Here is a 14064-nt window from a genome sequence, read left to right as displayed (position 1 = left end):
ATGCCTTGTGAGACAAGGAACAAGGAAGCTTCCTCTCCTTCTCACTAGCCCTAGTCTGTCCTGAGTTTTAAGACATAGTAAAATACAACATAAACCAGGAAAGCTTTCTCTTGACTTCAAAAAGCATCACAATGATGATTCGGTTTTTAGTGTGACTCACAGCTGAAACAGGGGCTCTCCCTCCCTTTCCTGTCAAAATTTCCCTGATTTTTTCACCTACATACTGTATTATGCTCCAAAATAACTAATAGTTTGTGGCATTTTCAGCTGCGACGTCATAGAACCAGGTTTAAAATCATAAAATCCTTAGAGTTTGAAGGGACCACTAAAAACCATCTTGTCCAACTCCCCTGCAATGAACAGGGACACCACAGCTAGATCAGGATGCTCAGGGCATTATCCAGCCTCACCTTGAAAGTCTCCAGGGATGGGCATCAACCACGTCTTTGGCAGCCTCTTCCAGTGCCTTACCACTCTCACTGTAAAAGATTTTTTCCTCATATGAAACCTAAATCTAACCTCCCTAAGCTTGAAGACATTTTCCCTTGTCTTATCACAACAGAACCTGCTAAAGAGTCTGTCTCCTTTCTTCCTGTAGTTCTCCTTCAGATACTCAAAGGCCACTCTCAGGTCACCTTGGAGCCTTCTCTTCTCCAGGCTGAAGAGCCCCAGCTCTCTCAGCCTGTCCTCACAGGAGAGGCGTTCCATTCCATGGATCATTTTTGTGGCCCTTCTCCGAATATGCTCCAACAGGTCTGTGTCTCTCCTGTACTGAGAACTCCTTATCTGGATGCAATACTCCAGGTGAGGCCTCACCAGCACAGAGCAGAGGGGCAGGATCACATCCCTCGACCTGCTGAGCAGGTATCTTCTGATGCACCCCGAGATTTGTTTGGCTTTCCAGGCTGCAAGGGCACATTGCTGGGTCATGTCCAGCTTGCCATCCACCAATACCCCCCAGATCTTTTTCAGCAGAGCTGCACTCAATCTTTTCATTTCCCAGTTTGTACTGTTAATGGTTTTTGCCTCAACCCAGGTGCAAGACCTTGCACTTGGATTTGTTGAACCTCATGAGGTTCACCTCATGAGGCCCACTGTTCAAGCCTATCCAGGTCCCCCTAAAAAGGGCGTTAGAAAGGGATATGAGCCTGAGTTTCACCTAGGATTGGTTATACAATTAATCTCCTTCTTTTCACCCTGGAGAAGGCTTCATAAGGGGGGAAAAAAATAAAAAAACCCAAAACTTCCCAAAGAAGCTTCTTGCTTCTGTCCAAATAACCATTCCCAATGAAAAGCCAGTTATAATCAGCTCAGCTCTTGTATCTGCATGCACTGCTGTGTCTCCAAGCCTGAAATAAACTCAAAGTACCACAGAAACAGATAAAGGAAATCACAGCATAAAGGAAATTAAGGAGTCATGAAGGAAAAGAAAACAGTTTAAAATGGGAGGCCACTTGGAGTGCAGAATGAACAGGAAAATGCATGAGAGAAATACAAGTACATGAGAAAATCAGAATGAGAAAAACAATCAGGGAAGACTAGAAATCAGCCAGACAAATTTGTCTGTCTGTCTCTGACTTCTTTGGCTTCTTGCCACAGTTGATTCAGAATGAGGGGAAGAAAATGCTAGGTACATTATGTTATGTGGCTCTCTTGTCCAACATGCAGAGAAGACAGCAGAGGAGCATGACAAGTAGTGGATGGGAAGGAAATCCTTCTCCCATCCGAGCTGAAGGCTTTAACTTTGTTCAGGTTCACAACACTTTCTGGATGTCCACTGGATGTATCAGTTCTCTCAAAAAGAGCCTTCAGATGCCAATCCTGTTGGGAACACATAGGAAAAAAAGAAAGAAGAACAAAGGAAGAAAGCTCATAACACTAAAGATTTTATTCATGTGAGAACAGTTGAAAATGCTAAGAGATAAATACTTAGTGCTCCTTCTTCCTAGAAGAGACACACTTCTTCATTGTTAGGACATTTAATTTGTCCTGTCTTTCAGTTGCAGTTCAGCAACACATGAGCTTACACATCTTCGAAACAGTCACTTGTATATGGGAAGTGAGGCCCAACTTTGTAAAGATCTCTCCAGTTTAAGCTTGTCCCGCTCCATCAGTACCAAGCAGCTGTTGAAGAGATTATATCTTTGGTGTCTTGCTATGGTGTTCATAGCAATCTGGTGATCAAGAGGTCACTGGAACAGAGAGTGAGTATAGAGAGTATCCTGAGAGGGGAAATGGTAAGACCTCAGGTACCTCAGCCACTGTTGTCATTTAGCAAATGTAGCTCTTCTTCTTTGCAAAGTCACCAGCTTGATATCTCCTGGAGACTGCCATTCAGAAACAGGAAGAAAGGACACAGAGCAACACTCCATGTTTCTCAGCCCCCTGTTTCAAGAGACACTGGTGCATTAAGAGTGAGCATCTCCAACCCTGGGCTTTTTATGAAAGAAATTACTGGCATTTTTTCACTATGTGTCAGTCAAGTGGATCATGCTCCACACACAGCCTTGAACGTGGATCCCCATGACTCTAGGGTTATACTGAGGTCTCTGCACCCGGGCTTTTGCTGCACTATCTTGCATCTCAAGAGGTGCAGGAAGAAGGGCACATCCTATCTCTCCCTCACCTGGCTATCTTTGCCTTTTCCAGTCCCTTGATTTTCCTCTCCCCATGCCATCACCTCTCTCCCAGGGCCATTGACCAATGAAACTGAAGCACAACTCTGTTACCTCTCCAGCAGAGGCTAGGGGGAGGGGACAGGCAGGCAATGCAGCTCCCCGAGACACGACTACCACAAGCCCAATGGTGGTCACAGCAGGGCAATGATCAGACAGCCCTGTGTCTTGGCATTACTTTGATTGTATCATTCAGCATTGCGAGGAACATCTTTAAGTGCTCCACACAGCTGTCTCAAGTCATTTCCATGAAAGACATGTCCAGGAAGCAGGTGTTGAAGCCAATGACTGGTGTACAACCTATTCTCTGGGGATTGAATCATAGAAGAGGCATGATCTGGCTGCTTATGCAACAGCAGCAGGCCTCAATCACTGAACTGTGCTGGGAAACATACCACCAACGTCCTGCTCTTGCTGCAGGGCACCACTACTGCCTTGTTCCCACAGTGGATGCAGCCAGTGTGCAGCTCAGAGATCCCCACGAGCTTTGGCTAGCACATGGGATTGCAGAGTAGGTGGGTACTGACAGAAACTGAAATCTCCAGTGGTTTATTTTAACACGCTGTCTGTGGACTGCAGTGGCTGAGAAGAGATGAACCTATATCCTGCTAGACCATTTCTGCTGCAGCAGTGGGGACATCCGGCAGCTGCAGTAAATGAAGAAAGATAACTGAGGTATTAAGCTTGTCAGAGGGCCCTGCTGGATCCCAAGCCAAGACCTGCATATTTGCACCAAAATACGTAACATTCTGCAAGGTTACTTTGCATCTGCAGATGCTTTAACACTATTAATAGATTGTTTACAACTACAGTGGCGCGATTTAGTCATGAGTGGGATTAAAATAAGGTGTTCTCAGGCCTGTCTTAGCCCCAGAGTTTGCATGCAGTTCATGACTGACTTCAGAACTGGAATTTTTAGCAAGATGTTGTTCCCAATAGTCATGGCTCCTCCTCCGCTTTCATAACTAAGCTGTTCTGAGGAAGCATTTTTATATTCTCACAGATGAGTTTGATGTTCTGGAGTTCTGCCACTGTATGATTCTGTGTTTTTCCTGATCTCGCAGCCTGAGACGACACACAGTCAAATATGCAGTCTCTTTATTTCTTTGCTGCCCACAAAGATGTGTTTTCACTTTCTGATGTAAAAAATTCTCTCTGGACGATCCAAAGGAGATGAACAGATCATTTTTACCTTTGTACCACTAGTGATGTTGATTTGAAGAAGCAGGCCACAATCTGTTTTGTAAAGTGTTTTTATAAATAATTGATTTGGAAAAGTAGATATACCATATATTTCAGTACTGTATTTTTAGAAATATAGCTGCTGAATTGTTGTATTATGTGATTAGATCTTGCTTGCAAAACTGTAATAGCTTTTAGATGTTGCGAATAGTATGGACTATTAATAATACTAACTAGAAAGCACATTGTAAAGCTATTCTGTTTTGACAAGAGACCCTCAGCAAAAGAAATACAATAATGAAACTAGGGCCTCCACACAAGACTGAATTGTCTCACTCTGTGACTAAGTTGGGATGCAACAGGCAGACATTAAGATACTCCCCTCTATCTTCCTTATCTTCTACAACCCAGTATATATCATTAAAATACAGATTGCCAAGTGTATCTCAAGGATGAGCAGATGCCCAGAAATAATGGCTGAGTGCTGAGTGAGCAAATGTTAAAATTTTGGTACCTATAAATTACTTACAATAGGCATTCTCCTACTGAGCATGTGTCAGTGGCGAAAGTTCATCTACAGGAAAAGTGATGAAGACTATTGGATGAAGTAAAAGACTGTCGATTGGACTGTCATGATGCTAAGAGAATGCTAGACAGTTGAAAGGACCATGGAATAGAAGACTGGAGACCTCATAAATCACTACCTGAGATAGGCATTTATAAGTTCACTGTCTCATGCATAATTGATGAGTATGTACCACCTGTGGAAATATAATGGACTCTGAATCATGTAATCTTTGAAGCACTTACGGTGGAAATATCCCCAGTGCTTGCTGGTGCTTCTAATAAAGAATACCTGACTTAACAGTAACAAAACTTTGTTAAGTTTCTACACACTGATTTCTTTGATTCAATGTAGATGTTATATCCTCTTCCCAAGCCTCCAACTTCCACTCAATTTAATTCATAGAATGGCTTAGATTGGAAGGGATCTTAAAGATCATCCATTTCTAACCCCCTGCTGCGGACAGAGTTGTCATCCATTAGCTCAGGCTGCCCATGGCCCCAGTTCAACCTGGCCCTAAACACCTCCAGGTACGGGCCATCCACAACTTTTCAGGACAGCCTGTTCCAGTGCCTCACATAAGAGTAAGGAATTTCCTCCTGAAAGCTCATAGAAATCTTCCCTCTTTTAGTTTAAAACCGTTCCCTCTTGCTCTCTATCAGACCATGTAAAAAGTCGGTCTCCATCTTGTTTATAAGCTTCCTTTAAGTACTGAAAGGCAATTTCTAAATAAAAGACATTCTGTTAAAAAAAAAAAAAAAACCAAAACCAAAACAAAACAAAAAACTACTGTCACTCACTGTTCTTCCTTTTGTCCCTTTATCTTTCCCATCTCAGCAAAGTCGGCCACATAAATATTGTTAGACAAAAGCAGGTAAATCTTTTTCTTCCGTCAGTCCCAGACAATATGCACTTGCAGATCCCGTCGAACAGCACTGGGTTTCACTGGCTGCCATTCAGATGTAGAGCGGGTGCCAGCCAGGGAGCCTCAGGCTCTAACAGTTGCTAATCACACATGAATGTGCGTGCAAGAGCCAGTCTTGGAGGAAGGGAGACGGTGGACCGATGGGGGTAAGGACCAGACAGTGTGGAGGTCTCTGTCCCTACCTGTGAGAGATTTGAAAGAGAAGCACCCGTTTTCAGTCATCCTGCAACCAGACACTTGCCTTATAGGTGATCTGCTCCTATGTGGACTTTCTGGACTTCAAAAATCCAGATGTAGCAGAATCAGCACAATGAATTGCTCGAGAACTATGTGCTAATTGTTTCATGAGATGTATTAGGAATAAAATGACTCTCAGATGGTGTGCCCACTTGTAGCCTGCACAAGCATAATTACAGTTATCCAGTTGGCATGCAATCCCCATTAACAACACTGAAAAACATGGGATTAGCCTCAGATGAAAAAGTGGAAGAAAACAGGTGCCACAATACACAGTGAACCCAAGAGAACATTCAACACACATCCTACCACTCAAATGCCCCATTAACTGTAGGCTCTGAGTAGCTATGGACTTTGCAGAAACTTTTCCCACTGAGAGGGTTGTCTAAAATTGTCCCCATCAGAAAGAGGGATCAGAAACCTGAGGGGAGGGGGAAAAAAAGAAAAAAAAAAAAAGGCACCTCTGCTTCATTTAAAAATTCATAAAAGAAATCTGTTCAAGGGAAGAAATCACAAACTGTCTGATACGGAGCAGCATTTAGGAGGAGAGCTTAGGAGGTGTCACACGTTTTTAAATTACACAAGGTCTTTGTGCAACGAGAAACACAGCACTAGGTATCCCTCCCCCGGTGCTGGAAATGGCAGAAACTCTACGCAAAGCAAGCATTTGAACACAGCTAACACTGCGCATTTGCTTTTAGTAAGAGCACATCTAACTATGAGGGCCTATGAGAACAATCACTATTACCAAAAGGGAGAGTGAAGAAGTTGATCAGGGAGGCCATTTGGAAGGTTCTTGTCTAATACTCAATCTCTACATGTTCCCCAGTACTCAACAACCATGGCTCTCAAGTACTCCCCAAAGAGATCATTTTTTATTCGAGTTTGTAAGCACTGATAGGGAATGCTTCCTGAGACAAGTACTTACAAATAAAGCACTTCAGCATTTCTGTATGTAGCAAGCATTAGTGCAAAGAAGGGCTGATAAAGAAAGAACAGGCCCATCTGCGTGGTCTCACTAGCTTTCTTTCCACCTTATTTTGACACTCCAGATTTCCTGCGGGCCTGCTTCCACGGTCCCTCTGTTCAAGTCTGCCTCTTCACGGTTAACAATGGGTCACATCAACCAGTAATTCTCAGGTGACTGAGCTGCAGGGTTGTCAGTAGAAAGGAGAAACTTAGTCCTTTTCTTGACCTGCTCCCCTAAAAAGTCAAGAGAAAGAAAAGCTGTATTTTAACATGAATGAGGGTCTAATTTTTATTATTCTTTGTTGGCTGCCTTCCTTCCACAAACATGACATTTTCGATCCAGACTGCTAGCTGTGACCAAGCCATGCCGGGGAGGCTGTCTGGAGTCAAAGGCTGTGGAACAGATGTTTTCTGAGAGTTAGCTGAAGAAAGTTCAATCTAAAAAGTACCAAGTGAACCTCCTTGCAGGAAAAGGTGGACAAGCTCAAGAGAATACAATGAACAGGTTTCTACCTGCCTTCCCCCATCATGTACATACTTGACTGAGCCTGATGCCTCCCACGGAAACCTCTGAGGAGTAGCAAGGCTCAGCCATGGACCCCTGGTTACGGCTCACAGAGCACCATGAACATGAGATGAACAATACAGGAACTCTCAAAAGTTCAGTTCAAAATATTCACTGAAACACAGATGAGACACGTTTGAGTCAGCTACAGAAGAACACTTGATCTACATAAAATTTGAGACAACTCTACCAGTGTAACAGTGATCTGCTGATGAAAATGAGGTTAGCAGGGCTATGAGGTAGGAACCTGTAGAACTGTGATCCAGAGGTATAAGCTCCAAAGCTGAATTTAAAGTCAGCTGGTGCTTCCTCAGCCTCTGTAAGCTGGTCTATCTGTATCACTTCAGTGCAAGTTTGAGCTCCAGTCTTCTGAAAGTGGTGACCCTACTTACACTAATAGGTGAACCCTTGTAGAAGGAACTTGCATGAAAACACCTTACAGCCCTTGTCCAATCTCACTTGTGTTTCAGCCAACAGAGCTTTTAGACATCAGCTTCTATTTTTACCCTGGAAGGACTATGGAAAAGGCTCCGTGGGACATACTTCTGCCAAGTAACTGCTTACATTCCCTTCCATATGCTTAATGACCCAACTGATGCTTACATAGTTACTAGTCCCATCATATTAGGCACATAATGAAGCGATAACTGCAAAAGCAGGGAGTGACCACAGCATTAAGAATGAGGTGACACAGCCTTCAGCTTAAAAACAAATCAATTTCAATCTGTTGGGAAGAATAGGACCAAAACAGATCTGAATTGCGATGCTGCTCCACTTGAAAACAGCAGCAAAAAGGAATATGGGTGAATATTTGGGTCTGTTCTCAGAGTCATTCTCAGCAGGTGTTTTTAAAAAACATCATCTCTATACATTCATGGGCAGTACATCTACTTTGCAGCTTAATGGTGTCGCAGGGCATAGGTCCCAGACCCAGCACTTCACGGAGCCTCTTGAATGTCTACATCTTGCTTCCCATAGCATTCTCTGGGCCTGTATGACTTATGGATTTACCTTCCCAATATGTTATCATGTGTAAAATTTATTTGGGGGTAAATAACTGAATTTCTTTTCATAAATTCCAACTTTAGCTCTAGACACGATTTTATACACTTACACAAGCCTTATTTATCCTACTAAGACATTTCAAAAGATGTCTGATAATTTGATAAGAGGTCTGGCTAGGGAGAGGAAGCAAACTCATGTCACTAGAGGACGACAAGTGGAACAAAAAGCAGTGAAAATAAAGGGAATTAGAGACGAGCAAGATGACAAAATCAAAGGATAAACAAAGATTATGGAAAAATTAAGGGGGGGAAATGAAATCAGTTCCATGCAGACAGCAAAGCAGGTCCATCTCTGGGAGGGAAACAGTTCAATAGCAAAAAAATTATAAACCAAGGGAGAGTGGGGATTTGGTGGCAGTGAAGGTGTTATTCTGGCTGTAAAACGCTAATCTTTCTGCTACGGGTACCCCTACACAAGCTGTGTTGCCACTGATGACTCAGTCTGCAGCTTGTGAGATGGCAAGAGTGCATCCTGGAACCTCACAGCATCAGGCGGCATGGCCTCCAGCCTTCTGTCTGTGTCAATAAACATTATCAGAACAGTATTTACTATTTCACTTAATGCGCACTGTAGAGGCAAATAAGTGGAGCCCCTTAAGCTATCTCTTGCCAAGAGACAATTAAATAAGCACTTTGGTTTGCAAACACAGCTTCCCTGACATTGAAACCCTGTAGTTTTCCCTGTTTTTGCAACAGGCTGTTGTTTTTTTTTGTGAGCTCAGACATTATTTCACAGCATGCATATCTCCTGTGAAGCCCTATCAGCAAAGGGACTGTGCAGATCAGTGGCCACCACTGCCGTAACAGTTACACAACGATTTTGCACATTTGACAGATAAACTCTTTCTGCGTGTGCAGTGGCTGAGCCCATAACAGTAAGCAAGCAAAAGTGTGAAACCAGCAGCCCAAAATGTGGGGACAGGGAAGAGCCTAAGGGAAGCAGGGAACCCACAGCTTACACCACTTGCTTCAGGGCAAGATACCATCTGCCTCCATATTTTACCCCCTCATCGAGTTATAACAACTTTCTCCTGCATTCCTAATCACCTATCTACCTGAACCCTATCCAGATTCTGAGAAACTAAATCACCATAAATTAGAAAGTCATCAAAAATGACCCCAACGAGGGCCCTTCCAAGCTGCAAAAGCACCTTCAGGCCAGCAACTCTCTGCCACTACCTAGCAGTGCTGGGGGAAGGGGGGCTTAACACATGGGGCTCATCAGCTCATCATGACTAAGCTGGGGAAGAAGAAATGTAAGGAAGCAAGGGAGGCATATTTCTGTTGCCACAGAAGATAATTAGCAGCCAATAACAATCCCCTGTTTCTTTTTAGACAGGCAGGAGCCATGTCCTGTACTTTCACTGGGTGAAGTAAGGAATTTGATTTGTCACACGCTCTCATTTGTAGATCTCTCAGATGGTTTTCCACATTTTATAACCCCTGAGCAATTATGATTATCACTCCAGTAACTTCATAATTTCCTTAAACAAAATAGTAATGCTTTGGTGTAGACTGTGGCACAGTGGAAACAGTAGTCCCTGGCTTCAAGTGCTGAAGTTCTGAAGGGTTCTTTTATATTATCCTCAACAGGGTTACTGCCACCTCTTCCTGGAGCTTACCAAAAACTTTTTTCCTCTTCTTTTTTTGTAAACTCTTGCTTATTTCAAATGTCATGAAAAGTAGTGACAAATATCTGAGGAAAGAAGCTTGAGAAGTGACATTTCTTTGTGCTCCTCCAAGATAGACTTGTCTGTCTCATCCTTGGGTTAGCATTTAGAAAACCTGAGGAGCTCGTCTTTCTTTGAGCTTGCTTCCCTGTGATGCAGACACCATCCTGAAACACCGCCCTCCCCGCCGGCCCCAGTCTGTATTCCTTGCAAGGAGGAATGCTTATCTGTGTACAATGATGGCTGCAGTCTGCAATGCAGACACGAAAAGCCTCCGCATGTCCCGGGGGGATCTCTGGGCTCCCCCTCCATTCTTTGTACTTGGGTGGGGATCGATGAGGAGGCGTAGGTGGGGAGCAAGACTGTGAAATGTGAGGGCGGGGGTGCCAGCCCAGCCTAACTTGCCGTACGGGACAGCCTCGCTCACGCCTGCTAGGCCTGAGGTGGAAACAAAGCGTCTCTTCCCATTCCCCCGAGGGGACGGGTGTGCGGGCAGCAAAGAACTGACCCCCACCGAGGACTCAAATGGGGAAGTTGGCCCCTCTGTCCTAGTCCTCCCCCACTCTCTGAATATCCCCAAAGCCACTCCCCCCCAATCAACTGACTTTTAACATGACAATGGTCGTGACAATCCCTTGGCCAAAGCCAGTCTGGGGAGGACATAAAACATTGCCCCTCACCGCCTAATGGGGTATCTCCGTGCAGTAGGTCCGTCCGCAATCAGCTCACCGCCAGCTACAGCTGGAGGTACCGTCCCGACCATGAGCGCTCACCTGGCCATGCCGTCCTACGGCGCCGTTAGGTGCGGGCACTACTACTGGCCCTCCCCGGGCAGCATGGATAGTGCGTCCGCTGAGGAAGCTCCAGCAGCAGACCTTTCCTTGACCGCAGCGCAGAAGACGCCCAGCCACCCAGGTATGTGGACCCGAAGGGGTGGCCGTATCTCTTGCTGTCTCCCCTCCTCCAGCGCGAAGCCCCTGGTGCTCCGCTAGCGCACGTCGGCTTTTATCAAAAGCTGTCCACTGCCAGGGAGCGATGAACGGGCCGTGTCGTGGGGCGGGAGGGTAGGCAGTACTCCTCACCTGCCCCGCCGGGAGCTAAGCGGTGGGCAAGGGCTGGGAGCTCGCCGCGAAAGACCTGGCGCGGCCTTCGTGTCCTGGCGAAGCTGCGGGCTGTCTTGCCGGCTACCACTGCTTCTCGTGCTCACCCTGGCTACGGAATCTGCAGCGGTCTCCAGTGTTCCAGAAGCTGAGCCTCGAAGTCTTTATCTGGAGTGACTGCTCACTCTAGTTGTCCTTTCTCCTCAGATGCCTCTCCAGCTTCCTCCAGCTCTGGGACACTCATTCAGTATACCCCGGACTCTGCCACTAGCCCCACTGCAGACCACCCATCTCACCACCCCACTTTTCAGAAGGTCAAGGATAAAGGTGAGAGTGGGGCAAGGAAGGCCAAGAGCCGCACGGCTTTCTCTCAGGAGCAGCTGCAGACCCTGCACCAGCGGTTTCAGAGCCAAAAGTACCTCAGCCCCCATCAGATCCGGGAGCTAGCTGCTGCCCTGGGGCTCACCTACAAGCAGGTAACATCTTCCTCTGAGCAGCCAAATTGCATCATTAAATGTAAAGTCATCTCAAACATCTTTTCTTTTCTTGGACTCGCAGGGAGGAGTGTTTCTCAGTATATTGGTTATGTCAGAGATACGGTCCTTGCCCCACCAGTTACTCATGTGTGACTGAGGCGATTTGTGAATCGGCACTGATGTCGGCCCAGCAGTGAGAAGCTGCCGCCATTCAAGCAACTTTGCTGTAGTTGCCTTGTCTGGCATGTTTTTCAGGCAGGGGTTTTGATGCTTTGAGTGTAAAAACCGGTGACCGGAGCTAAAAGTGCGCTAGTCCCAGCGTTGATTCTACAGCTATGTAATGTTAGCTGATGGAACCGTGTATAGTATTGGAAGCAAGGCAGAAACTATGAGGGCTGCTCCAAAAGTAATGCCTCCTATCTTATTATGTTGGATCACAACCTCAGAGGCAGAAGCTTCCTGCCAGTATTCCGTTACGTTTTATTGCCGTGCGACAGATGGCAGCAGAGGGGCAATCTGACAAAATAGTGTCTGACATGGAAGGGCAAATGAAGCAAACGTGTCTCACTTAACCCACTGACATTCATTGACACTTTATGAACGTTTATGGAAATCAGGCAATGGACGTTTGCACAGTGAGGCCATGGGTAGTGCTGGCAATGTGGATCACTTGCATTGGTGTATATTTTAATGAGTTGTGCCACACAGGCTGTTTTTTATCACTGGTGAAAATGCATAGCTAATGATGGTTGCTATGTTGAAAAACAGTGCTCCGTATCTGGGAATTCGCTCTATCCAATAGCATTATTGTGCTCTTTCTAGCTACTGGAGTTTCCATGGAAATAAATAGGAGACATTACTTCTGGAGCAACCAATGTATATTGCTGTAGAAAGAAAAATTTGGGGGATACATAGTAAGATTCAAATAGGAATGAATTTGTAATGTTCCATGGTCTGTCCCCTCTCTTCTAGGTGAAGACATGGTTTCAGAACCAACGGATGAAATTTAAACGTTGCCAAAAGGAGAGTCAGTGGGTGGATAAAGGGATTTATCTACCACAGGTGAGAGAATTCCCCTTGCCCAAGTATGCCTTACTACTAGTCAGGGTTCCTGCTTTCTGTGGGGAAAAGTGTATCATGTCCAAGCCAGTTTCATTTTTCATAATGAATTCTACAGCAGCATCTATTTTTTAAGCCTGCCTTGGCCATTGAGGTATCTTTTTTTACACTTAGTTAAGAAGTGGTAAAAAAATTAAACAGCTCAGGAGGGCCAGTGAGGCTGTTCATGTTGCTGGTTTTTGTTTTGTTTTTTTTTTTTTTTTTCTTCTAGCATGGTGTTCCCAGAATTGGACTGTAGGCTTTTTAACTTAAGATCTGTGATCTCTGATATTAATTAACCATAGTGAAGACACTGGACTGAAAAGACCATATTTTGGAGGAGGTGGAAAGTAGGATACGTACAATACAATGGGTACAGTTGGTGTGGTGCTAATAATTACTGAATGGACTCTTATCTGTCTTTCCCAGAATGGGTTTCATCAAGCTGCGTATCTGGATATGACCCCTACATTTCACCAGGGCTTCCCTGTTGGTGCCAACAGAAATCTTCAGGCTGTGACCAGTGCACACCAGGCTTACAGCAGTGGCCAGACTTATGGGAATGGGCAGGGCTTGTACCCATTCATGGCTATGGAGGATGAGGGGTTCTTTGGAAAAGGTGCAACAAGCTGCAATACCCAGCAGGCCATGGGCCTATTAAGTCAGCAGATGAACTTCTATCATGGCTACCCTACCAATGTGGATTATGACAGCTTGCAGGCAGAAGACGCCTACAGCTTCCAAAGCACCTCTGATAGTATCACACAGTTCTCGAGCTCTCCAGTACGGCATCAGTACCAGGCCCCTTGGCATACCCTGGGGACCCAGAGTGGTTATGAGACTTAGACCTAAGTATTGTTCTTTCCCTTCCTCCTGTTTTGTCTCATGGGGTTTCTAGGGTCTTGACTCAGAGATCCAATTCCTATTCCTTTCTTTTGCCTCTCCTTTTCAATTCCTGCTTTAACTGTTGGTGGGGTTTAGCACTCCACTACTTTGGGTTTCTTTTCTCTTCAAAGGCATCTCTGCAAAGCTAATCCTTTGCAAGGGTGTGTGTGGACAGGTGAAATTGCATTTATGGAGGGGAATGTGCAATGCCAAGGTCAGGAGCAGTGGAGATGGCAAAGATCCATGTTTACTGTTCAAGATCCACTTCGCTGCCTCTTTTGCGGATGATTCTCTGGTCTTTGACACGTGTCTTGCAGCTAAAACTTGGATAAGAACTTTTAATTTCTGCAACAAATACCCTATTTGTAGCCCGGAGTCTTTCCTGCTGTCTTGCCTTTTTCTGTAGCAACCTCCGTCATCTAGTAAGTTCACCTGGGTCCTCTCATCTCTGAACTGAAAACCTAAATATTATCTTAACTTGATTCAGTTATTCCGTCCACCTGGAAAGGTCAGTACCTGCCTACCCTTTGCCTCCCGCCTTTCTATGTACATAGGGCAGTTTAAAGAGGAGGAGAAAAGAGAAGTTAGAGGGAGTGTTGTCTGTACCTGCTGTGGAAACACTTTGATTTCCAAAGCTGCTGAATGCTTTATGC

The 14064-nt window shown here is 45.1% G+C and overlaps 1 protein-coding gene across 1 annotated transcript; it reads left to right on the top strand.

Moving 5' to 3' along the window:
• Positions 1-10613: 10613 nt before the first annotated feature.
• NANOG (Nanog homeobox) lies at positions 10614-13372 on the top strand. Its single transcript, XM_042810943.1, has 4 exons — positions 10614-10767; positions 11160-11428; positions 12401-12490; positions 12956-13372. The coding sequence occupies exons 1-4, from the start codon at positions 10614-10616 to the stop codon at positions 13370-13372; spliced, it is 930 nt and encodes a 309-aa protein (XP_042666877.1).
• Positions 13373-14064: the final 692 nt, after the last annotated feature.

This window comes from Centrocercus urophasianus, unplaced genomic scaffold, assembly GCF_019232065.1.
Source record: "Centrocercus urophasianus isolate 14NV4802_14NV808 unplaced genomic scaffold, USGS_Curo_1.0 seq_12, whole genome shotgun sequence".
Classification (NCBI taxonomy): Eukaryota; Metazoa; Chordata; class Aves; order Galliformes; family Phasianidae; genus Centrocercus; species Centrocercus urophasianus.
This window is presented reverse-complemented; position numbering and strand designations above follow the sequence as displayed.

Excerpts from the sequence above, each read along its gene's own strand:
- NANOG (XM_042810943.1), top strand. The coding sequence starts at position 10,614 with ATGAGCGCTCACCTGGCCATGCCGTCCTACGGCGCCGTTAGGTGCGGG. Across the intron at positions 10,768-11,159 it reads GAAGACGCCCAGCCACCCAG|ATGCCTCTCCAGCTTCCTCC; the intron begins GTATGTGGACCC and ends CTTTCTCCTCAG. Across the intron at positions 12,491-12,955 it reads AAGGGATTTATCTACCACAG|AATGGGTTTCATCAAGCTGC; the intron begins GTGAGAGAATTC and ends TGTCTTTCCCAG.